The following is a 23,557-nucleotide window of genomic DNA, read 5'->3' as shown; positions in this document are numbered from 1 at the left end:
ACACTCGATTCGCCTTTCTGTACATAATACACGCTCTGGTTGGATAGAAAACCAAATTTCAGAAATGGATTTCTTCTTGGCTTCTATAGGAGCAACCTGAATTACATACACACTTCTCTTTCATATGTACATATTGAAGTTTCAGTTTGCTACTATAGAGGTGTGTCCTGCTTTAACCCATTTATTGGATTCGAATCCACTTAAATGTGCACCCATGCAATTACAATATATCAAACTTTGCTGAACATGAACTCACTGCATTACATTTCATTCTGTCTCAGTGGTAATTTATTGATGCTGTGCCTGATCAATTTCCAAAATAATTTTGCTCGACAAGAAAAAAATGCATGGAAAACAATGAAAAGTAATACTTTATTTAATGACTTAGTTAATATTTGCACCTAGAATTAGTGTCCGTATTTGGAGTTTGAGGCAGCCAAAAGAGCTGCTCCAATTCCAGATCCATCTTTTGAGTGCTCTATGATCACATTCTTTGATATTTCAGACCCTAGAAGCTCTGTGACCGCATCTTGGAGATAGCTTCTATACTGAGGATAGTGCTCATACAAGCCTCCATCCATTGCCACCACTGTCCTTTTCCCAAAGACTACACCTTTGGAATCTTCTTCCATCTTTTGGAGAATGCCCACAATTCCTGCTCCAGCCAACCGCCCACCCCGCTTCACGATGGTGTCACAGACTTCCAAGACAACTTTCCTGGCATTTAAATTCGAAGCCACCTATTTGACAACCATAATATCCCATAATCAGCGCATGTCTTAATGTAAGTATGTAGCTAGAGTCATAAAACTGAGGTAACTGTTTAGATTTACCCCAATGGTGTTGTTTAAGATCAATCCAACTGCTTCTAAATCATCAGAGCCGTCTTGTTGCATGGCACAAAGGTCGGGAGTCCTATATAGCAACATCAGTAAAATAGAGAGTTGGTGTAAAGAGGGACTTTGGCAATTCAACAGAGAATTAACCATAAGGAGAGTAAGAAATTGTCACATAGTGCTTTTCATGCTTATATAATTTGGAGGTTCTTTTTTATTTGTTAAAATGGAAAAGAGTTGAAAATAAGATTTTATGGCCTTTTACTCCTTTTACATCAAAATAAACACACCTTAAAGAGATTTATAAAATTCAATGAGGACTTTATTATTATTTCTTTTTTTTTAAATCTGCGATTTAAACATGAAAACATGTTTCTGGTGTGGATGGTTATCAACAAAAAATCAGGAAATATAAGAAGCAGCATTTTATAAAAAGTAGAGGAAATTTTAGCTTCAAGACTGGTGACCATGGATAGACAGCCTGCCATACTTTGTTATTCATTTGCGAAGGAAAAATAAAACATTTCCTTCTTAAGTTTTCTTTTGGTTTCTAAATCTACCACCAAAAACATATAATTGAATTTAAAATCCTAAGTTGTTGTCATTTTCATCAAATCAGATAATAGAACCATGGGGAGAGTAATGTATTTGATAAGCTCATAATGAATAAAACTAGTCGCCACTCCATTTTCTTCTTATATGGGTGGCTGTAATTGTTTAGCATCAGTCCCTTGGGCCCTGCCTTGACCCAATTCTCAAATAGACTTTGAAAGGACAGTGTGTCCTCTAAACTCATATCACTGTACACCAAAAAAATGACTTGCCCAATATAGAAACAGAGAAAAGAAAAAGGAAATAAAGAAACAACTTGCAATAAATCCCTAACAAACTTTTTCATTTTGGATTGTTAGGAATTTTTTATATTAATCCGTTACCTCATTTTGCCTATATGAATGTAGTTAGTCAATTCTTGATCAATCTTTAAACAGGGTACATAAATTTGTGAAGAGTCTCCCAGTGTAGAAAATGAAACATAACAAGTAAATAAAATATAGAAAAAATAGCATGAACCTTTGTATCCTTTTTTTAACTTTATGGTTAATAAATTCTTGATTTAACTTCTAACTATCATTACAGTAATGTCTATTTGATCATTAGTCAAGTAAAATTTAATTCTTTACATGTGAAGCAATCTAACTTACCTGCCTCATATCAGGCTAGCATTTCCTGTTCATTCTAATAGAGGGGACCTCTTACATTTTATGTCCATTATTTAAGACCATGTATAAAGCACGCCCCTTCCTGCTTGTGGTATATAAAATATATGATTCATTGGGAAAACAATTGGATGTGAATGCCACTGCCACATTAGATATGCGAGATATATATATACGTTACCAACAATATAATAGAAAATCTAAGAATAATTATTAGTCGCTAAAGGTTATTAAGTATGCCTTGTTTTAATTATCAGTTCCACAAAGATAATTATTTTATAGATTATTAATTATTACCTTACCACCTGTTATCTAATAGGGTGACTGTGTGATAGTTTTCCCTAGTAAAGGAAACAAGTCATCCACAGAAGAAGCCAATTGTGACACTTGACAATATTGTTCTGATGAAACTGTTACAATGTGTCAAGAACTGGCTCTCTGATTTATGACTTCTCAAGACAAAACCAAGAACAACTTTCTTCTACTTGCTACAGCTGAATAATGCTGGTTATTCAAGGCTGACAGACATGCAATAGTGGTTTGCAAGTAACAAGCAACTTGATTCCAGTTGCATTTAATCTTGAGTGACAGAAGTCAACAATATGATACGATTCATCCGGATCTGCTAGATGATAATACTAACAAGTTATCCTCAAATAGAGTGAAATACTTTAGAAACTTACCTCAGTATGAAAGGTTTGGAGAATTTTTCTGGGATAGCATCACCAAATAAATCATCAGCTTTTGCCATCTTGTAAAGAATCCTTCTTACAATTTCACCAAGGTACATACCAGAGATTGTCTTCTCAAATATCTGTATTTTTAAAGAAGTCAAAACCATTAAGGTGGTGTCCTCTAATACGAATGATTTTGTTTTTTAAAACAAAACAACTGCCACATAAATAAAAAGAACAAAAACAAAATCATGCACATTGGTGAACAGTGCTTATCTAAATTAGGCAAACTAGGAACATTAAGACTCAGAACATAACTTTTACCTGCTCACCAGGATTAATGCTTGCAGCGTCCATATCTCTGTCAAACTCTGTTAAAGGAAGCCCATTTGAAAATGCTCCCCACTCAGTATTGATAATCTGGGAGAAAATTCATCAAACAAAAGTTGAAGTTGAAAAAATCATTGAATGACCAAACCTCTAAGATGCAATACACTGATGCTTTATCACAACCAGAACCAAGTAAGTCATGCATCGGGATGATCCAATACCCTTTGATATTATAGCATGACTTAATGGTCATATCAACTCAGTTGAATTGGCATAGTTGTTCCAACTGTGAAATGTTCTAATCCTGGCTATGGACTGCCTTGCAGATATACTGAAGGAAAAAAATTGCATACTCACAGTTCTTCTAGAATTCAGTGTCTGATCTGGCAGCTTTGGAATAGCATCCGTCCGTTCCACATAGCATGCATTAGTTCCAGTGCCCAAAATGACAGCAACCATGACATCATCATCCCAATACCTTGCTCCAGCAAGTGTTCCAACAGTATCATTGACCTGTGTTACAGGAAGTGGAATATATTGTCCTTTCTATGCATGGTTGAGTACTGGCCATTCTACCCAATGCTAACATGGTTAAAACTCACCAGGGCAGAAACTCTCATGTTTAATTTCTGCCTTTCCATAGCTTCATTCAAACAGGCAACTACATCTTTTCCTGCCTGTCAAAAAAGGGAACCTATCTATCAGTTACATGGCAACAGAAGTTACAGTTCAGGAATATTAATTGAAATTCTAGCCATGAAAGAAAGCTGAAGTGACCTTGGCCACAAGCATAATTGCAATTTTTTAGTGGATGACTGTAATCAAAATGGTAGATATAGCATCATTTGAAATGCTAAGAACTCAATACTTTTGGTGTTTGGCCTCAAAAGGTATCACAGAACATTGCAACAATTAACCTCATGGGAATCCACTAAAACTTAATCAACCATTTGGAGCAGAGTTTATCATCAAGTTGGCACATAAAATTTAAAATTTATTTTTATTCCCTACACAACTAGTTCATAAATCATGCTTCCTTGTACCCCATTCTTTTTTTTTTTTTTGGGGGGGGGGGTAAAATTTCTTATACTCCATTCAGAATAACTAACTATTGGGAATTCATAACCCATCAGGGATTTCTGTATTCTACTATAAGCAATGTAGCTAGATTTCTGTATTCTACTATAAGTATTGGCACCTTTTCAGTTGTAAATAACACTAGGATCTAATTTTTTACTGCTACAAGTCCTCAATTTTCTTGTAATGCTACCATAAACAGATTTACCATGGCACACAATTAATATCAAGTATAACACTAAAAAAGGTTCAGAAAGCCATACTATGGCCCAATTGATTATTCATTTATATACATAACTATAAAGTTAGAATTACCAACCGTTCCAGAGACAGCGAAACCCTTGGTCCACTTGATTAATATGCCGGAATCAATGGATGTTTGTTTCACAGGAAAAGAAAATGTAAAACCAATCTCTCTTTTCCTCCCATGGGGCAGGCAGAATCTCCCATCTTCCTTTTCTACAAATCTTGCCAGCCGAGAGGCAATAAAATCGAACAACTCCTGCAGTTTAAATAGCAAAATCTGCTAAAGGAAAAGGAAAAAAAGAAATCTGAACATGGAAAACAAGCAGAACAAAATGGCAAAGTACTGACCTCAGAGGTGCCAAACATCAGCTCTTCAGGAATCGATACTTGCTCAAATTCAGTGTCAATAACACGCTCCTCCTTTCCTCCTAATTGCACTCGTAACACCCGGAAGTTTGTACCGCCAAGATCCAAAGCGTAAAACAAGCCCTTTTCGTTCCTTTTTTTAATCCAAATAAAAAAAAAGTCGAAACAACATCATCATCAGATCTCTAACAAGTCGGAAATGCATCTCCCTTGGGTTTAGAGAAAGAAAACAAATTAGATCACTAATTTGTTAGCACTGAGAGCCAAGCTTTATCAAATTCGAATCTACCTCTACCATTTCTTGTCTTTCACAATTTATAAAACAATGTATTTTCTTGATCTTTCTTCGCAGGGAAGTCCTTTTATTTACTGAATTACAAGTATTGCTTGTTTTGTTTTCTATAAATCCTGACTTGCCTATAATCTTGTATTGCAGAGATTAAAATTACAGATCTTCTTTAAGATTCAACCGCAGAATAAGAAAGCAAAGAACTACAAGCACCAATATTAATAAAATTACAGATCTTCTTTCATAATTCAAGGAAAAAATCCATCATGAAAAACTTAACTCTAAGAGGAGTAGAGAGGAAATAACTTGAACAAGAAAGAATGCACTCCAACAGTCTAACATACCCAGTGGGCAAACTATTAACGTAGCTGAGTATCATCTTAAGATCACTGCCGCCCTCAACGGCAAGCCCAGCTCGCATATCAGCAGATATGGCGTCTGCAACGTGGCGCAAAACAGGTAGAGGCGTGGCGCAGTTCTTTTGTAGATCGGCAAGGATCGGGGTTACTGAGATGCCGCTAGATCGCAAGGCCATCCTTGGCCGGAGCCTTCCTGTCGGAGAGCGTGTGGGGGAGAAAGACCCCACGATGGTTGAAGTTGTAGCGATCGACATTGTAGCAGGTAGTTACAACCTATGGAAGAGAATGGACAGAGAAGAGAGAAGAGAAGAGTAAAGGAAAGTCTTTGAAAGTGACGTTGAAACTGAGAAAAAGTTGTAAGGTTCCTCCTCATTTTTCCTCATTAAGGAAAAAGAAGTTAAATTTCAGTTAACGGATTCAGATTTTTACCGGTTTATTTCCCACTTTCTTCTCTCATTTTTTTTTTTTGAAATTCAGTACCACCGTCAGGACTCTGGAGGGGATTGAGCTTTGAAGTTCGAAACAGGGGACGATTGTGACAGTTCTGTTCTGTTCTTGTAATGTCCGAATCTAACCCAAGAAGGTGGTGGGGACGAGTTGCGCTCTTGATCTCAGCTCGACCTTGTCGCAAGCGGTTATCCTGAGTTTCCAAGGAGGCGACCTCTCTGCCGATTTCGCGGCTGAAGCTCAGAGGAATTGCAATTCAGCGCAAGAAGTATACTCTTATTACGATTTTTCTAGCTTTCTGTGATTCATTTTTTGTTGCCTTGGTACGTGATCTCACTGAAACCTAATGACAAATGTAGAATCACCAAATTGTTGTTTCCATTTTCTACTTTTTACAGTTAAAAATTCAAAATCTCCTGTAAAAATGGAAAATTAGTTCTACTTTTCTGATTTATATCCTATTTCAAGAAATTTTTACCAACAAATATTGATTCTTTTTTTTTTAGAAAAAGCACGATCAAGCTTACCAAATATAATCAAGCGCCTGTATAAACTTTGCTAGCCACGATTACAGTCTAGAGATGAGCAGTTCTGTTATTCTATGTATTTAATGGTAAAAAGAAACATTAATCTGCCAAGTTCTAAGTATATATAAATATTACGAATTAATACATGGCATCCGGAAACAATGGACGACACCCAAATGTCACCTAATTAATGATTTAGAGTCCTTTATCGTAGTTCGTCTTAGTCCCGACCTGGCAATATGTCTTTATCGCTGACTTGGTGATCTCGACCATAATTTAGATCGGCTTGCACCACCTTGTTTATGGTCGACTTGTAGCACCTCGTCACCGGTCGAAGTGACATCGACGCGAGGCACGACCTCTCTTGAGGGCTTGTCGACCTAACTGAAGACTAGGCGATGACCTGCGAGATATGCTCGTCGACAAATTCGGCATGCATACCCTGAAACTCCTAGGTTTCTCTGAACTTGGCCAACGTACCAAATGTTCCGGAGGATGGTCAACGTGCATAGTGGTTACCTCCGAGGATTTCAGAACGGTAAGGCACGTCCTCCCATAAATCTCGGATGCAGTGCGCGAAGCCTACATCAAACAATGCCTATATAAAAGCACCAACCGCAATGACACAGGGTACGCATGATTATTCTACTCACTAGCACTCAAGTTCTCAAGCATTCAACTTGCATTCACAACATAAGTATTGACTTAAGCATCGGAGCGATCTTGCCTGGTTAGTTACCCTCGGTTCTCTAATCCACTGTTTTGCAGAATGATCCAACTCATTACACGACTAATGTCCAAATTATCTTCTAGCTAGGAGCTTCCAGATCATACATCATCAGTACCCTTTCTAGATTTTTTTTTTTGTCTTAAAAAGAATAATCTATGTATAACCTCCCTCTAAGATCTAAATCATTCCATACTCAAATTTGTGTATTGCATATTTGCATGTATCGATATTTTTAATTTTAGAAGGAATTCCGATTAATCCTATTGCATATTTGCATGTATCGATACTTTTAATTTTAGAAGGAATTCCGGTTAATCCTATGCTGCCATTATATATAAATATTCCCTTTATATGAAAGAGAATAGAAGGAATTCCGATTAATCCTATATATCTCCAACTCTCCATTTTCTTTCATATAAAGGGATTACTTAATTTTATTTCCTATCCTATTTTTTCAAAAACAAATAAGACAGTCAAATCAAAATCATAAAAATAAATTAAAATATAAATTCAGATTATTTATCATGTTTTTTAAAATCGGATCGGATCAGATGGTTGAATCGGAAAAAACTGGGAACTAGTCAGGTAATTGGTTCCATTATATTCTAGAACTGTTATTTTGTCAAAAATCATTGATTTAGTCAATAAACCGCTGATCTAGGTGATCGAATCATTCAAACCGTCCAATGATTTGACCAATTTTTTAATTTTTTTGTTAGAATGGATTATCCATTCGATTTAAACGATTGGACTGTTTGACCCAAAAACCAGACCTCTGACCAATTCGGTTTTAAAAACCTTGCTATTTACAAACTGAGCCTAAAAGGAAACTCTGTTTGGATCATTAAAGAGAGGTGGGTTTTATTTTGCCTTTATTTTGCAAAAGTCATAGATTAAATCCGAATCCTAATCCCATCAGAATCCTAGGTAATGTTTTGGAGGATAGCTAAATGAGACCATCTGATGAACCAACTAAGGCCTGCTCGTTGGTGTATTAGCTGGTTTGTTCCAGCGTTTGTGCGGAATCGAATCCTCTAACCAAGGGTAAGGAGGGTAGTTATTAATGGTTCATGGCACCGTATACCAAAAAAATCTGATGTATGTTTTTTTTTTCTATTTTTGGTATGTTATACTCATTTCAAAGTACCTGTTATAAAATCATTTGTAAATCAAAATCTGGTAGATTTTCCATGTGTTTGATTCTGTTTATGTTTATTGAGTAAACTGTGCCACATAGGCACTCCATGAGCAAAAGCCTAAACTTCCTGAAACGGGTAGGTATTTATTGGCACTTTGCTGATGTAGTGCCTAATGGTGCCTATGTGTCATAAACGCTCACATTAATAGTTTTTTTTTGGTTTTGCAGCCACACAAGTACAAAACGTTTATTCAATAAACGCAAATGGAACCAAATACCCTCTTTGTGTATATAATTAAGATGCCCTTTTACATAGAATTGTCAATGTTGGATCTACCCGATAGAACATAACCGACCATACCAATTATATTGGTTTCCTAATTAATAATTGATTGAATCTTGCTGTTCTAAACCAATAAAGACCTCAGTTGATTTTAAGCAGTATTTTTAATTTGCTATTTATCCAGTTGGGTGAATTTGGGTATGGTTTTAATAGAATTTGGAAATTGGTCAAAATTGTTGATCTAGTCAAAACTGTATAACCAGGGCGGTTGGGCCTTCGATCTGTTTGACCCTACGACTAGGTCATGGGTTGCATACTAAATGTGTATGCAAACTTCTGGAAGCCATAACTTTGCGCTTCGATGCTTGATTGGGGTGAAAAAAAACTTTTTTGGCTTCAAATCACAATTTTTTTATATTTTTATAAATAAAAAATTAAAATTAAAAAACATAAATTAAATATAAAATAATACATATATTACATGTAAAAACATAATTATATATTATTTATTAATTAAATACATATTTATACATACCTATACACACATACATATTATTGATGTGACATGGTCTGAACTGGATGGTCAAAGCGATGACCCACAACCTAGAGGCAAAAATGGTTCAACCTTCATGTTGGTTTTAAAACACTAATTATAAGGTCCCCTAATTTTCTTATAATTTTTGTTTTATTTTATGTTTACAATAATAAATTTCATAGACAAAATATAAGATAAATTTAATTAAGGTTATTTTAGCAAAAATAAAGTATTAAGTTGTTATTATCATAAACACTGAAGTAATTATAGATGTTAAATATACTAGGTCTGGTGATCTGGTCTAACCCAATTGAGTTTGGATTTCTTGCTAATAAAATATGTTCCAACACCCAACCAAATGATTGGACTCCACACATTTTAAGTCTGTATCACCTGCCAATAGAACACATTCCAACCCTTTACCAACATGATCTTACACAGCACATCTCATACATGGTAGGTTCCACTTTTATGGTGGGTCATAGTCTCATGGTGAGATGTGTGGTGTTAGGTCAAGTTGGCATCTGTTTGGCGTTGTTGTCGTTGCTCTAGAAAGTGGTGATACATCAGTGCCACATCGTAAAAAATGATACTCTAGGAAACACTTGTTCATTTGGAACCGTTTTTTATAAAAAACGGTGCTCTAAGACATGCCTTAAAAATTGAGAAGGCACGGTTTGGAGTAAAGCTAAATTTGGCATTTCCTAGAGATGCAGTTTGTTGCTGCCAAAAAGGACATGAGGTGGCAGTGATAGAGACATAACGTGGCACTAGATAATAGGTACGGATGCTGAAAATGTTTCCTAGAGCATTGGTACCAAACAGAAAATGTTGTTGTTGCTCCAGGAAATGTCCTATCTGGCAGTAATGTTTCCAAACAAAAAAAGGCACCGTTTTCTAAGAAGACGGTGCTTCCAACCCACATATCAGCAGCACTGTTTTCTCTGCATCGATGCCAAACATATACTTGGTAGAGGGTTGGAACGTGACTTATTGGCAGAACCCAATTTATGAGTTCGGCTTCAGTCAGGGCAAAGCCCATTCGAGCAGCCTTTACTACCTTGCATTGAGGAGATCGACTTTAGTCAGAGCAAAGCCTGTTCGAATAGCCTTTATAACCTTTCATCGGGAATATCTCCGTACTTTTGTGCTTTATTTCATAGGGAGATATTCCCAATGCAAGGCATTGATGGCTGTTCGAATGGACTTTGCTTCGACTGAATCCGATCTCTGCTTTAAGAATATCTCCATACTTGTATGTTTTATTTTATAGAGAAATATTCCCAATGTAAGGTTGCAAAATGCTGTTAGAATGGTGTAGGCATAAATTTGCCCTGATAGAAGCCGATATGCCAATTTATACGTCTCATACATGACAGGTCCCATTTTTGTAGTGGGTCCCAATATCTTGGTGAGATGTGTAGTGTGAGATATGTTGGTTGGGTGTTGGAACGTATTTTGTTGGCAGGAGATCCCAGCAACTCGACCCTATTGCCCCAATTAATAATTGGTTGGGTTATGGGTGGTCTATCTTGTAGAACACATCCCCGTTCTCAACCAGTTCCAATCCGTTTACGGCTCTACTTTTACATGTGCCGATCCGTCAATCACTTCTTTTAAGGCCGGGGAAGAATGAGCAAAGTGCTTTACATTGACAGCCAACTTTAGAACTTAGCAAAGAATCTAGCCCAAAGGACAGATGGGAAGAGAGCAGAGAACCTCAGAACCATAGACAGCATAGCTTAAAAAGCCAAATGAAAAAAAAGAAAAAAAAAAGAATATCGATTTCCGTCGGGCTTAGGTAACAAGTCTCTCTCTCTCCCACAGCACCTGTTCCCTGTTGGTGTTAAAAGTAGGCCCTCCGATATGTGGAATCGAGACCGTTTACCGACCGACTTCACCTTCAGTTAACAGAATTCCAGTGAAGTGGACGCGAAGAAACGAAGCCCATGATTCTATTTTGCCCCCTTACCCACATCACTAAGCTCCCACTTCTAACGACCCCTCCCTCTCTTCCTCTCTCTCGTCAACATATAAATAAAACCACCGATATCGCCATCTCCATTCTCTCTCTCTCTGAGATAGTTGATGTTACAGTGACCAAGGACGGTCCTCTCTGTGCATCATTTATATGGCAGTGAACATGGAGAGCGAAGAGGGAGTGGTGGTGATCAGGCGGGCAGAGATCGATACGAGAGCACCATTTAGCTCTGTTAAGGAGGCCGTCATGTTGTTTGGGGAGAAAGTTTTAGCAGGGGAGGTCTATGGCAACAAGCTCAAAGGGGTAAAACACCAAAAACTCCTTAAATCAACCTTTACGCTTAACTAGTTTCAATTACTATATATCATGATTCATTGATTACACACTCATTAAATACAATTGTGAATTTGTGATAGCGTTACTTGATGTCCATTTAATTCAACCCTTGCTCATACAGTGTGCTCCGTTCTTGTAACAACTTTTCTTTTTCCTCTTCCTTCCCAAAACCCAATGAAATATAACACTTGGTGGTTTTGGTTGTAGGATTGGCCATTTCTGTTGATCTTCTTTTTCTTCTCTTCTTCTTCTTCTTCATATCCATATGATCAAGCCAACTTGAGCTCACCTGCCATGAACCCAACAACAACATTCAGCCAATTTCAGGTCTGGGCTGGATTGAGATGTGTAAAATGTTATCCATAGTTTCTTCTACCTTAATACAAGCTTTCTTGTGGCAGAGCTCTGTACTTAATTTGTGATAGAAAAGTTATTGGGCCTTCCTTTATCATGTGATCTACAATCTACATCATGTGGTCCAACTTCCTTTTTGTCTTTCACATAAATACCAGATGGTAAGTACTTTTATAGAAGGTTTAATTGTACTAAAGACTGGACTTTAGCAAAGAATCAATGTCTTTGTCTGGCTTTGGATGAAAGAGATGCCAAACCACGTTACTTAGTTAGATGAAACACTTTTCTATCCTTGTAAGTTACGAGGAAATGTAACTTATTGGATCATGCACCCACATCAGGAAAGCAGTTTGAGTTTGGTTTGCCACTTCTTGACCCGAATTTTCAATATCAAATAATAGGCGAACTGGGTTCAGGCTGGTTTTCCTGACCCGCCCGTTTATACCAGGCCTGCAACTTAAACGGGCCTGGGTTGTTAAAATTTAAAGGGCCCCAGGTCCAGGTCCAGGCCCAGGCCCAGGCTCGATACAATGGAAATTCTTGATTTTGTTCATTCTTCTTTTAGCTTCCATGATCAGTCTCTTGGCAATGAACATGAACAATTTCCAAAATTTGAAACGAAAGCCCACGCTGACAAATGAGTTTTCTTCTACGAGTATTTAATTACGAATGGTCTTTGTTAAGATGCATGATGGAGCAAGTGAGAGTGGTCATGGCCAATCAAGGCTTGGAACTGTCACGGCAGAGCTGGAGGAGACGAAGCAGAACCTCCAGAAAGCAAGAGAAGAAGGAATTCTAATGGCGACCTGCCTTTCATCCCTGAAAGAAGAGCTGGAACAAACAAAGAGAGAGCTGGAACAATTGAAGGCCAAGGAGTCCGAGAAACCGCCCATCTACTTGGAAATGGAAGACCTCAAGTTTGTGGAAAATGCGACCAGGGTTGAAGTTGATACAGTACCACCACCAAAGAGAAAAGAAGAAGGAACAGAGTTCCAAAAGAAGAGATATGTCAAGTTCGCCAACCCTCCTTCTTCAGTGGCTCATGTTATGGTCCCGGAGGTTGATCAAATACTGGAGAGACACCCATCTTTGAAGAAGAAGAAGAAGAAGCCATTGATCCCTTTAATAGGTGGTATTTTCTCTAAGAAGAAGGGAACCCAAGAAGGTGCATCGCCCAAAGCTCCACGCACTTAATTAAGTACATAGGTATACTGGGGAAAAAGATTCAGGAAAAAGAGAAGAAGAGAAGAAGAGAAGAAACTCCAATAATTCTTCCATGGGAGAAATATATATATATATATATTTTTTTTCTCTTTTTCTATTATTATTTTGTTTTGTTTTTTTTTGATTAATTAGAGGATGGTTTACTTTAGATGGCCATAGTTTGGACTCAGAATGGGCCTTAGAAGTTAGAATGTAAGCGAATATCCATGTTCACATGAAAGACGAGAAACTCGTTCAATAAAGTATGCTGCTACTGCAGAGTGCAGACAAGCTTCTTCTTCTTCTTCTCCTTCTCCTTCTCCTTCTGTGCGCGGGTCCTGGCTTGAGTCACTGACTTAACTGGGCCTATAAACGTATTTCAAAAAGACCATCAGCTCAAGGGCCCGCTTTCGTCCATCTCCGAGGCTCTAATATTCACTAATTACAATCAAAATCATCTGACCACTATGGATGTGGGTATGCATTTGCAAAATATAATAGTTCTATAGATCAAGCGGTTGTGAAATTGTGATCAAGAAATTTCCGAAATAAAATGAGCTGGAGAATATTGGAGAAATACACTCATGGAAAAGCAGCATTACATTCTTTTTCTTTCCAGCTTAACAAGTTTACATACACAAAGATAGCAAACAAAGGAAGCAAGCATTGAAGAACTAAGTAGTCCAAACTAAGCTCACACTTCTCAACCACTGTAAATAAAAATTAAGTATTGATTTGAATATCGTGATCAGTTATGAACATGCATTGTTTCAAACAAGTGAATCAGATTTTCTGCCACCCGCGATCCCCTCCTGTGATGATCTATTGAAGAACTCTATGCAGTCGGCAATGGCTTCGTGGTAATGCGAATTTGGCGAATAGTGATACGAACTGAAGGATGTCTTTGGAGATTCAAATCGGTCTCCTGCACCTGCAGCAGCTCTTTGACGACGACGAACTCTAGAAGATGTCTGGGATGGGAAGGGATAAACGACGAAACACATTAGAATCTTCCGAAAGCGATCAAAGAGCTTCATGGCGGAGAGGTTCAGCTTTGACGAAACCCTAGCGTCGGGGACTTGAGCTTCACCCCTTATTTGTATGACAAAGCTCTCCCTTTGAGGCCTTCGCATCTCTATGAAACAAATTCTATCTGGGAACTGTAAGCCTGTGTAACGTTATCATGTCTGCCATCTGTTTATGAGGATATAAAACGAGGGAGGTTTTCCAAGCTGAATTAGTTCTTAATTTCTTCATTAATTATATGAGAATGGAATAATTAGAAGACAAAACCCATATGCCCAAATCATTAATGCAGGCTTTACTTGTTCTTTCCCAACAGTTTGTTTACTAGCATTGTGGGTCATCTTCAATTAAAAGTCATAGAAGCTGATCTGCTTTGTCCCAGGATAACTAGTTGGGAATCTTAACCAAACTCTAGGTTTTATTAATTAAAGGAGTTGTTCGGATTAACCTTCTGGAAAGTTCTCTCTTTCTGTGAAGAAGCATTTGATTTTATCATTAGATATTGCATCATAAACTATTTGAGGTTATTATGAATTCAAAGGTCATCCATAAGCTTAGTCTCAGTTTGGAAGGAGTACAAATACAAATATGTAGATTACAAAATCATGTATTTTGTATTATTTTGTATGTATTTGTATTGTATATATTTGTGTTTGGTGTTTTTATTGTTTTGGATTGATCAATGCAAATTCGTAAGATGTGACAATTTGAAACATTTTGGATTGATAGAAGTGACTCCCAATGTGATAATTTATGTTTCTCATCAAATTGTGTTGTGTTTTAAGAGAGCAAGTGATTCCAAGCGAATAGAAAACAAATGAAATGGAAAAGATAGATGAAAAAACGAATGAGTTGGAGAAAAATAAGCATATATACAAAAAAAATTTTAACATAGAAAACCCTTTTAAACTTGAAAGGAAAAAAACAAATGACACTAGTTGGGGAAACTTCAATTATCTCTTTCAATGGTGCGATGGAATTACAGACTCTTTGATCTCTAATAGAGGATAATGTAGCAAGAAGATGAACTATTCTTCTTTTCTGTTGCAGAGGCTAAATAGTTGTCTCAAAACAATTCTAAATAGTTGATACAACCTGTTCTAAAAGAATGAGAAATATAAATAAATGGAGGACAGGAGTAGGGTGACAGTCTATATATCTTCCAATGCTTCAATCATTGAAGAGTTGTGAGGTCCTCGAAAAATCAAGAGTCACGGGCTTACGGAATACCAAAAGGCAGGCCCAAAGAAGATAACAAGGTTAGGAGGAAAAGCTTGGTTATTTGTGAAGACAAAGGGATGAGACCGTCTTCTGATATGGCTGCAAGTCGAGCCGGGTTAGGTCAGGTTGAGGCCAAACCTAGTTCAACCCTAAGTTCTAACCCCCCAACTCTAATCTTAACTCAACCCGATTAACCTAATCCAACCTTAATTCTAACTAAATTCCTTCAACTCTAATTCAACCCAATCCAACTGTCTTCCCATCTCTTAAAACTTCATAGAATTTCTCGATTTTAGAACTTAACTCAACTTTTACTACATATATTAATCCTATGTTTCATTAGTATTTGTTTGTTGACGTTTTTTTTTTTTTTTGTTATTTTAGTACAAAATTTAGAAAAAACAAGTGTTACACATGACTATAGTTTATTATGAGTTATGACTTATGATAGGTTTTTTTATGGTCAAAAGACAATAAAGAAGAGATGAAGAAAAAAATTTTCAAAAGACATAAAATAATGTTATTAAGATTTTAGTCTTTCTCATTAGGATTAAGTGAAGTGATTATTTTAAAAGAAATACATGATACTATGTGGTGGGGGTTATAAAAATATCATGCATCTAAACAAATCAATGTATGTTATATATTACATATAACATATATTTATATATGACATGTACTATAGAGTCGGATCGGGTTGCCTAAGGGGTCAATCCTAACCCAATCCGAAGTAAAGTCGGGTTCATGAATTTCAACCATAATCCTAACCCGAGCATCAACCCGACCTGGCCCAACTTTTTTCGAGTTGGGTTAGGATTGGGTTTAGGCCAACCCAACCCAAGTCGTAGCCTTATCATTTGAGGGGCTGTGGAAGTTACCATCCCACGTAAAGGTGTTAATTGACCGGTTTTGGGTTGGACCCCGTCCAATCTAAAATCAATAATGGACGGATTGGGCGGACAAACGAGACATATTGGATTGGACCAATTCGGTCCAAAATATTTATTGGGTTGGATTGGACTTGGTCCATCCGTAACAAATTTGTATCGGATTGGGTTGGATTAAGCCAATATCTGATCTATTGATACAAGATAAGAATATATGTGTCAATGGACCAGGTTTGAGTTGAAATCAATCTAAATCAAAATGAACTTGAACAGATTGGATAGTCCCGAAATTGAATTGGACCGGTTTAAATTGTTCCAAAACATTCATTGGATTAGATTGGACCTGGTCCATTTATAATGGTCTCACATTGGATTGGATCAGATTGGACCAAATCCAATCCAATTGACACCCCTTATCCCACGAGGTTGTGGGGCTACCATTCTGCAGGGTTGCGAGGTTTTAAGGCCGTGGATCTGCAAAGCCATCATATTGCGAGACTAAGAACAACAATTCATCTTTCACATGAGGAGAGAAATCAAATATATTGATCAATCAAAATTTGAGGTAAAAACATCAATTGTACTAAACACAACCTATATTTCACAATATTAAATAGAGAAAATTCCCGATAGGTACCCTATACTTTAGGCTGAGTGCCAATTTAGTATCCGAACTTTAAAACGTGACATTCTAGTACTCGAACTTTTGAAATGCGAGAATCTATTACCTGCTATTAACCAGCCGTTAAATATAATGGAAAAAGACATAAATACCCTTCAAGTATCATCTAATTTTCTTTATCAATCTTCTGTTAATAAAACAACAACGACCCCAACTTCCCATTAACCAAACCAAGACTAGATTTCCTGCACTCGTTTAGTATGCTCCTCTGAGTTACAGAGAAATGAAAACAGAGAGTTTTCTACGTGGGCTATGGAATCATTATAAATACAAATAGTCAAACTGAGAAATGTTGCTTTGATGTCCTGAGCTTTCTTTGTGGGCTATGGGCTATGGGGGCGGTTCATTAGAATACAAATAGTCAAACAGCAAGCCATTAGAAATACAAATAGAAAACTCAGGTTCTGACGAAGAATAAAGCTCAGGACATCAACTGAGGGGCGTTTGACTGTGTCAAGAAGAAAACTGCAGTTTGTATTTCTAATGGCTTGCGTTTGACTAACTGCGTCAACTGAGGGGTGGTTCTGACGAAGCGCCTTGATGTCCCGAGGGGCGGTTCATTACAGAGAGTTTTCTTCTTCGTCAACTGCAAGCCCTTTCAGCTGCCTTCTTGTCCTGCTTCCTTGACATCATGCATCAAGTGTAGGACAACTGAACACAACCGATACAAGTGTAGGACAACTTAACACCTTGATGTCCTGCTTCCTTGGAGTTGTGTTCATGCATCAAGGCGGAAGAAGATGGACAACTCTACCGGACCTCCATCTTCTTCCTCCTCTGCGTTCTCTTCCGCCTCATCCAAGTGTTCCTTTGTTCCATTTCATGGGCAACGAGCGCCCTTTTTTCTCTTTCCTCTTCCACAGTTCCTGTTCCGCCTCGCCGCAGTTTTCTTTCTCTCTCTTGATCAGGAGCGTTGAGTGGGCCATGGTGGCAGCTACGTGGTGAACTGAGAACAACACCCCTCCTGCTGGCCATGATGGTGGCCAGCGACGAACCCTGGTTCTTGTGTTTTCATTGGTCTGGACTGTTGAGAGTTTGGCTTGGGCTCTGATTCATTTTTTTGAGAAAGAAGACGATGAGCAATGTATTTTATTTTTAAGGGTAATTTTGATATTTTAAAAAGTATTAAATCACACATGAGATCACGTGATATACATAACTGACGGTCCATACTAACTTGTCACATTTCAAAAGTTTAGATAATAAATTGTCACGTTTTAAATTTTGGGTACTAAATTGACACTCAGCCTAAATTACAAGATACTATGGAGAATTTTCACTATTAAATATCGATGGAAGTCTCTCTTTTGTGGATTCTGGAATTGATGGAGGAGAACATAATACCAAGAAACTTCTCTTGATCCGTGGATCTGGAGATCTTCGGAATTTGTCGCAGGTTAATATAAATATATAATGCTTTTAGCAAATTAATGCAACTCCTACTGTGTAATGATTTTTCGTTGATATTGTAGTCTTCTCTTCGTTTTACTTTCACGAGACATGATTCACTTGGTATAATTACGTGTAATACTTTCAGTTCCGCTTTCTGTAGAGACGGTTTTCCATTACCTCATTAATAAAAATGAGAATGATTCATTGTTTTTGGTAAAAATATCCTGATTTCTTATTTTTACTTTTACCCTTATTATCAAAAGAAATATCCATTTTTACCCTTTATCAAAATATCAAAACACAGTGAGAAAAAAGTGAGTTTATACGTGTCAAAATGGCAGCAGAATAGGTGAACATGAGAAATACAAAATTTTCTTTTGGACACTTGTTAATGTAATGCAAAGTGTTCTTCTACTTTAAGTTTGATCTTCGATGATAATGAAAGGGTTGATTAAGCCAAGTCAATTGGTTTTGTTTCTTTCTCATCAAAATCGGTTTTATCGGAAGGCATAGTCGAATGATTTCCGGTCAGATAGGACAAATAAGATGCCATTAACATGGTTCTGACATTCCAATAACACAAGGGTTAATCTAGCAAGTTAAGTATTCTATCTAATGTATTTTTAATTTTAATTATAATTTTTCTCTGAAAATAAAGGAAGTTGTAGAAGCTATCCCATTAAACTTAGTAATGCATGTTTTTTCTTTTTTTGAACAAGTATGGTTTGAATGCAAGACATTTTCCTTCGATTATGATAGCATTCTTTTTAAAAGACAAACTCTATATGTTAAATAATGCATTTGTTCGATTTACTAATTGAAAAATCTAGATGAGGTGTAGGTTGGGTGGTTACTAAAACGTACTCCATGCGTTTGCTTGATTGCTCCATAGACATTTTTCCATTGACTACCAATGTGGTAAAATAGAACTATTTACTTCAAAGATCTAGTCCCAAATATCAATCCTCCAAGTTTTGGAAAAATCTACTTTTATTAACCAAATGGCACCTGATAATTTCCATCCACTGGAATATCATAAAAATAGAATGTTACAAGTTTTGGAACATATTTCAATCTCCTATGTGGTCTACGTTTTACAAGTTTTGTTGATCATTTTTTGCTCTATGGGGCTACACAATGGAGGGTAGCCCCCTCCATTGTGATTGTTAAACGTGACTTAACTATAGAGCCAATTGTGGTTATTAATCCAAGGACGATGGTGGTATATAAGTAGATTAAAGGAATAGTAGTATTATAGGGAAAGTTACTTAAAGGATAGGATTTTGAGATATATTCTTCATTGATATAATCTATCATTTTGCTACTAAGGCTTACTTTGAAATTTATATTATTTGACTTTATAAATTTTAGGGGATTGCAGCCTTCTATTTTGTAAAACAAGGGATGAACCTAAATGGTTATTGTTTAAATTGGTCTTTCGTTTTAAATTAATATTATCTATTTGAGTATGTTGATTTTAGGAAAATTTTGACTTCAACACTTTGAATTGATTACTTAGAGTTTATTTTATTTGAGTTTGTGGATTTTATGAGACTATAATATCTTATTTTGTGAAACATAGTATGAATTGATGTTTCAACATTCAAATTTATATTATATTATTTTTTAATTGACTACATGATATTGTCTTGCTTCGGGTTGAAAGGCTAGAAAGATCTCTTTTGCCTGTATTTTATTTATTTTTTCTTTTATTCCATTAATGTGGATATTTCCTTTAATGCTTATTTATAGGATCCAATAGGTTACTTCACATTTATTTAATCTGTTTTCCATTATAATTAATATGATTTAATCAGTCTTTTTTTCTTTTATTTAGTTTAGTTGATTTTATGATTGTTGGTTCATTATTAATATCCTAGGTCACTTAAATTATATAATTCCTTTAGAAGAATCTTTTTTAATTTCTACTAATTTGTATATTTGATTAGCTCCACAAAAGTTATATTTTTTTTTTCATATTTTGAACATGAAATAAGAAACCAACTATGGAAAAATAATGCATGCATGTGGTCATCACTTAAATACAAGTTGTCATACCCATGCACTACTCCCTAACGCAATTAAACAAATTCAGTGTCATGTGCACCCAAATATGTGAATGTGCATATATTTACACATGCTTGGTCAAAATTCAGAGGGATAAAGGCGTCAAAATTTAGTAAAGTAGAATTTAACATTGCATATATACCTCTTCCCATTCTTTTATATAGCCATTTGGTCATTGATTGGTTTGTGTCCTTTCTATCAAGTTAATTGTGGTTGATTTATTATAGTAGGTAGTAATTTGCTTTTTGTTTAGATAATTGTGGATTGATTAGTCTTAATGGCTTCCATTATTTTTTTATCAATTAATGGCTTCTATGGATTATTCCTTCTATTTTGTAATTCTAAATCAAAATTCTTTCAGTAGAGTAGTTTATTTCATTGTGGTTTTTTTTTTCCCTAAAGACATCTCAATGTTGCCTACTTGAACAATAGGATGAGATGAAACTAAAACAAAAGATACTGTATTGGGTATTTTTAGATCACAAGTGCCATTTGAAAGTGAAGTAATAGTTTGAAAAGAAATTCTTACATCCTCCAGAAGTAGCATAGAAACAAATATCTGCATGTCCCATTGTTATGATTTGACACTAGAGGAGCCCATACCAGCAAGCAAGTGATATAGGGCTGCTCAAATCTTCAATGACCCAAAGGTTGTGAAGGAGGTCCCATGGTAAGTTCCTTATATTAATAGAAAAAATTTCTTAATATGAAGATCAATCGTTGTGCTTACGAATTTTAGGCTCCGTTTGGTTTGAAGGAATGAATATGGGTTTGGAATCGGAATCGGAATGGGTGGAACGAATGGGGCTATTCCGATTCCAACTGTGGTGGCAGGTCATGCTTTTGAGATCATCAGTTCGTGGAACATCAGATGGTGCGATATCATTGGTGTAAAAAGCCCTGTTAATTTTACTTGATATGAAGTTCTATCACCGAATCACAAGTAGAAATGGCAACCGGGCGGGGATCATATTCCTTGTCTCTGATCCCGATTCTGAAATTAACCCCATTCCCGTCCCTAATCCATATCAGAGATAAAATTTATCCTTCATCCTCAATCCCTGACGGGGATTCAAATTCTTGAATTTTTTTAAATAATAGTGTTTTTTAAAACAAATTTACTTAAAATAAATAAAATTATAAATTATAAATAATATAATAATAAATTTAATATTTTAATATAAATAACATTATATATATATAATCAGGATTGGGACAGGGCATTGACCTCAATCACCACTTCTAACCCCATTGAGTTGGGGAAGTTGAATCCCTGTAAGAGATGGAGAAAATTGCCATCTCTAATCACAAGAGATTATCTAAGAAAGGATCAAAATCTCTACCTAAAAGCATTTGATTCAATTGGAAAAAGAAATGCTTCAGCTATCATCACTAGAATAACTATAGTATAGACGTGACTCAGCATGGTATTTAATACGTGCACATGTAAATATTTAACATAAAATCAAAAGCCACAATGCATGCTTTAGGTGAGGTTGTTAATATATGTGTAGGCCAATTATCAAAACTGGGCGACATAGATTCAAGTCACAAGTCATGGGCCAATGGGTGGCACTAATACTGGGCCTTGTAGCTAGCAAGTTGCCAACTGCAATTGTGACATCTCATGTAATTAGATGCTGCAATAATGTACTATCACATGTAAAGAGAACATTTGCAACGCGACAAGGGCCCCCTAAGCCCTTCCTTCAATTGATTAGCAGACTTGGGTCTCTGTCATTCGTGTTGAGTGGATTCTGATCTGATGGGCAAAAACCCTCCCTCCAAAGTATCTCCCAAGTTCTAAATATAATATCAGCCATAGATCGTTTTGCTATACTGCAATCTGTTATCTCCTTAGTGAGTGATGACTGATGGTGAGACCGTCTAACCTCGATGGGCAGAGTGCCGCCCATTTCATCCTTTTTTGAGACAACACGAGACTCTCATTTGAGACTGCACATAATAAATTGATCCACAAACAGGACAGCAAATTTAAATCGAGCGCGCAGTGGAGATTCACCTACACGACGTATCTCTGTCAAGCTATGTGCCACCAATCTTACTAACCCCCGGATTGCTCGCTTTCTCTCTGTCTCTCTGTCTCTCTCTCTCTCTTGTATCATTGTCTACCTATTTGCCACCCTTCTTTCTCAGTGATCTCTCTCTCTGTGACTCTGTGTCTGTTTGTCTGTTTCTCTCTCTAAATAAGACGTAAGCAGTAAACTAAATAAGAGTGAAATGCTCGACGTTCAACTGAGAGTAAATAACGGTTTTTTTTCGGTTGGTTGGTCGGTCGAATTGAATACAGGTATGGTGAAGGCCTGAATGCATTAATAGCTTATAACCATGCACATGTAAGCATGTGATTCTTATATTATCAGTCGAGACAAATTGACCAAACATGCATCGCTACCGTCCAACTACGCTTGCTCATTAATGGCTATAGTGGCTTAATCGGCCTATATATATAAATATATAATGGTACTAGTGTCTCTCTCTGATCATGTCACAGTTTTAGTTCAGAGAACACCCTTGTGAAGCCCAGCTGCAAAATTAAATTGAAAACTGAGTAATTACTAGTAATGACAAGTTGGATTAATCGATGACGTTAATTACTGTCTTTATTTCAGTCATTCGATATGAGTCCAAACCCTTAATGCTTTCAGAATCCTTTTCTAAGGAGACGAAGAAGATGTAATGAGTTGACCAAGGATTGATTCTCTCTCTCCCTCTCTCTCTCTCTCTCTCTCTCTCTCTCTCTCTGTGTTTTCGGTTTATTAATTCAAGATGTTTCTGCAGTTCGGTCGGGGCAGGTCCACACCCCCCAAAACATTATTGATCCAAGCTGCAGTTTTTTTGGTCGGGCTGGGTTGGGTCAATCCGGATTGAGTCATGAACATTTGTAGAATCAAGTCCCGACCCAGCAGGCAATATATTATTATTATAAGCACAAGCTAAGGTTTACGGAGTAGTACTGGTCTTAGATTCTTCCTACTTAAGGAGATAGAGGAGGAGCCCAACCCACAACTAGCAGCTAGCTCAGTACTCCATCGTACAACTCCAATCGAGGAAGATGGAAGAAAAAAGGAGAATGGTGAAGAGTTCGGTCTGCATGCCTAGATTCAGTAGTCGACGCAGCAACAACAAAAGCAGCAGCAAACGGCCGCTGTCGCCCATTTCATTGTTGGAGCGATTTCGTGGAGCCGTCTTGCGTTTGATCATGCTGTCTTCCCTCTCCAATAAATCCACACAGCAAAGCGCACCAGCAGCAGCCAGTGCACCTCGGGCTCATTACTCGCACGACCCGCATCACAGCGAAGCCGTTGCAGACTGTATAGAGTTCATCAAGAG

General features: G+C 36.8%; 2 protein-coding genes across 3 annotated transcripts; one reads left to right on the top strand and one right to left on the bottom strand.

Moving 5' to 3' along the window:
* Window positions 1-220: 220 nt before the first annotated feature.
* Window positions 221-6,207, bottom strand: HXK3 (hexokinase 3). Of its 2 annotated transcripts, XM_088944834.1 has the most exons (10): window positions 5,824-6,207; window positions 5,380-5,667; window positions 4,729-4,879; window positions 4,454-4,636; window positions 3,660-3,734; window positions 3,415-3,570; window positions 3,052-3,147; window positions 2,737-2,867; window positions 834-915; window positions 221-740 (listed from the first exon to the last, which is right to left on the bottom strand). In XM_088944834.1, exons 2-10 carry the CDS (start codon window positions 5,646-5,648, stop codon window positions 408-410), a joined length of 1,476 nt encoding a protein of 491 aa, XP_088800960.1. In that variant the 5' UTR covers window positions 5,649-5,667; window positions 5,824-6,207; the 3' UTR covers window positions 221-407. The 2 variants fall into 2 exon arrangements, with proteins under 2 accessions (XP_088800960.1, XP_088800961.1); XM_088944835.1 differs by lacking the exon at window positions 5,824-6,207 and having other exon boundaries at window positions 5,380-5,764.
* Window positions 6,208-10,730: 4,523 nt separating this feature from the next.
* On the top strand, window positions 10,731-13,219 carry LOC148850449 (WEB family protein (DUF827)). The gene is made up of 2 exons (XM_088943099.1): window positions 10,731-11,338; window positions 12,410-13,219. The coding sequence occupies exons 1-2, from the start codon at window positions 11,186-11,188 to the stop codon at window positions 12,917-12,919; spliced, it is 663 nt and encodes a 220-aa protein (XP_088799225.1). The 5' UTR covers window positions 10,731-11,185; the 3' UTR covers window positions 12,920-13,219.
* The last annotated feature ends 10,338 nt before the right edge of the window (window positions 13,220-23,557 follow it).

The sequence above is a fragment of the Nelumbo lutea genome, chromosome 5, assembly GCF_056320005.1.
Source record: "Nelumbo lutea isolate HS-2025 chromosome 5, American lotus-T2T, whole genome shotgun sequence".
NCBI classification, from domain to species: Eukaryota; Viridiplantae; Streptophyta; class Magnoliopsida; order Proteales; family Nelumbonaceae; genus Nelumbo; species Nelumbo lutea.
This window is presented reverse-complemented; position numbering and strand designations above follow the sequence as displayed.

Excerpts from the sequence above, each read along its gene's own strand:
- HXK3 (XM_088944834.1), bottom strand. The coding sequence starts at position 5,648 with ATGTCGATCGCTACAACTTCAACCATCGTGGGGTCTTTCTCCCCCACA. Across the intron at positions 4,880-5,379 it reads GTTAATAGTTTGCCCACTGG|GAACGAAAAGGGCTTGTTTT; the intron begins GTATGTTAGACT and ends GATTAAAAAAAG. Across the intron at positions 916-2,736 it reads TCCAAACCTTTCATACTGAG|GACTCCCGACCTTTGTGCCA; the intron begins GTAAGTTTCTAA and ends GTTGCTATATAG.
- LOC148850449 (XM_088943099.1), top strand. The coding sequence starts at position 11,186 with ATGGCAGTGAACATGGAGAGCGAAGAGGGAGTGGTGGTGATCAGGCGG. Across the intron at positions 11,339-12,409 it reads ATGGCAACAAGCTCAAAGGG|ATGCATGATGGAGCAAGTGA; the intron begins GTAAAACACCAA and ends GTCTTTGTTAAG.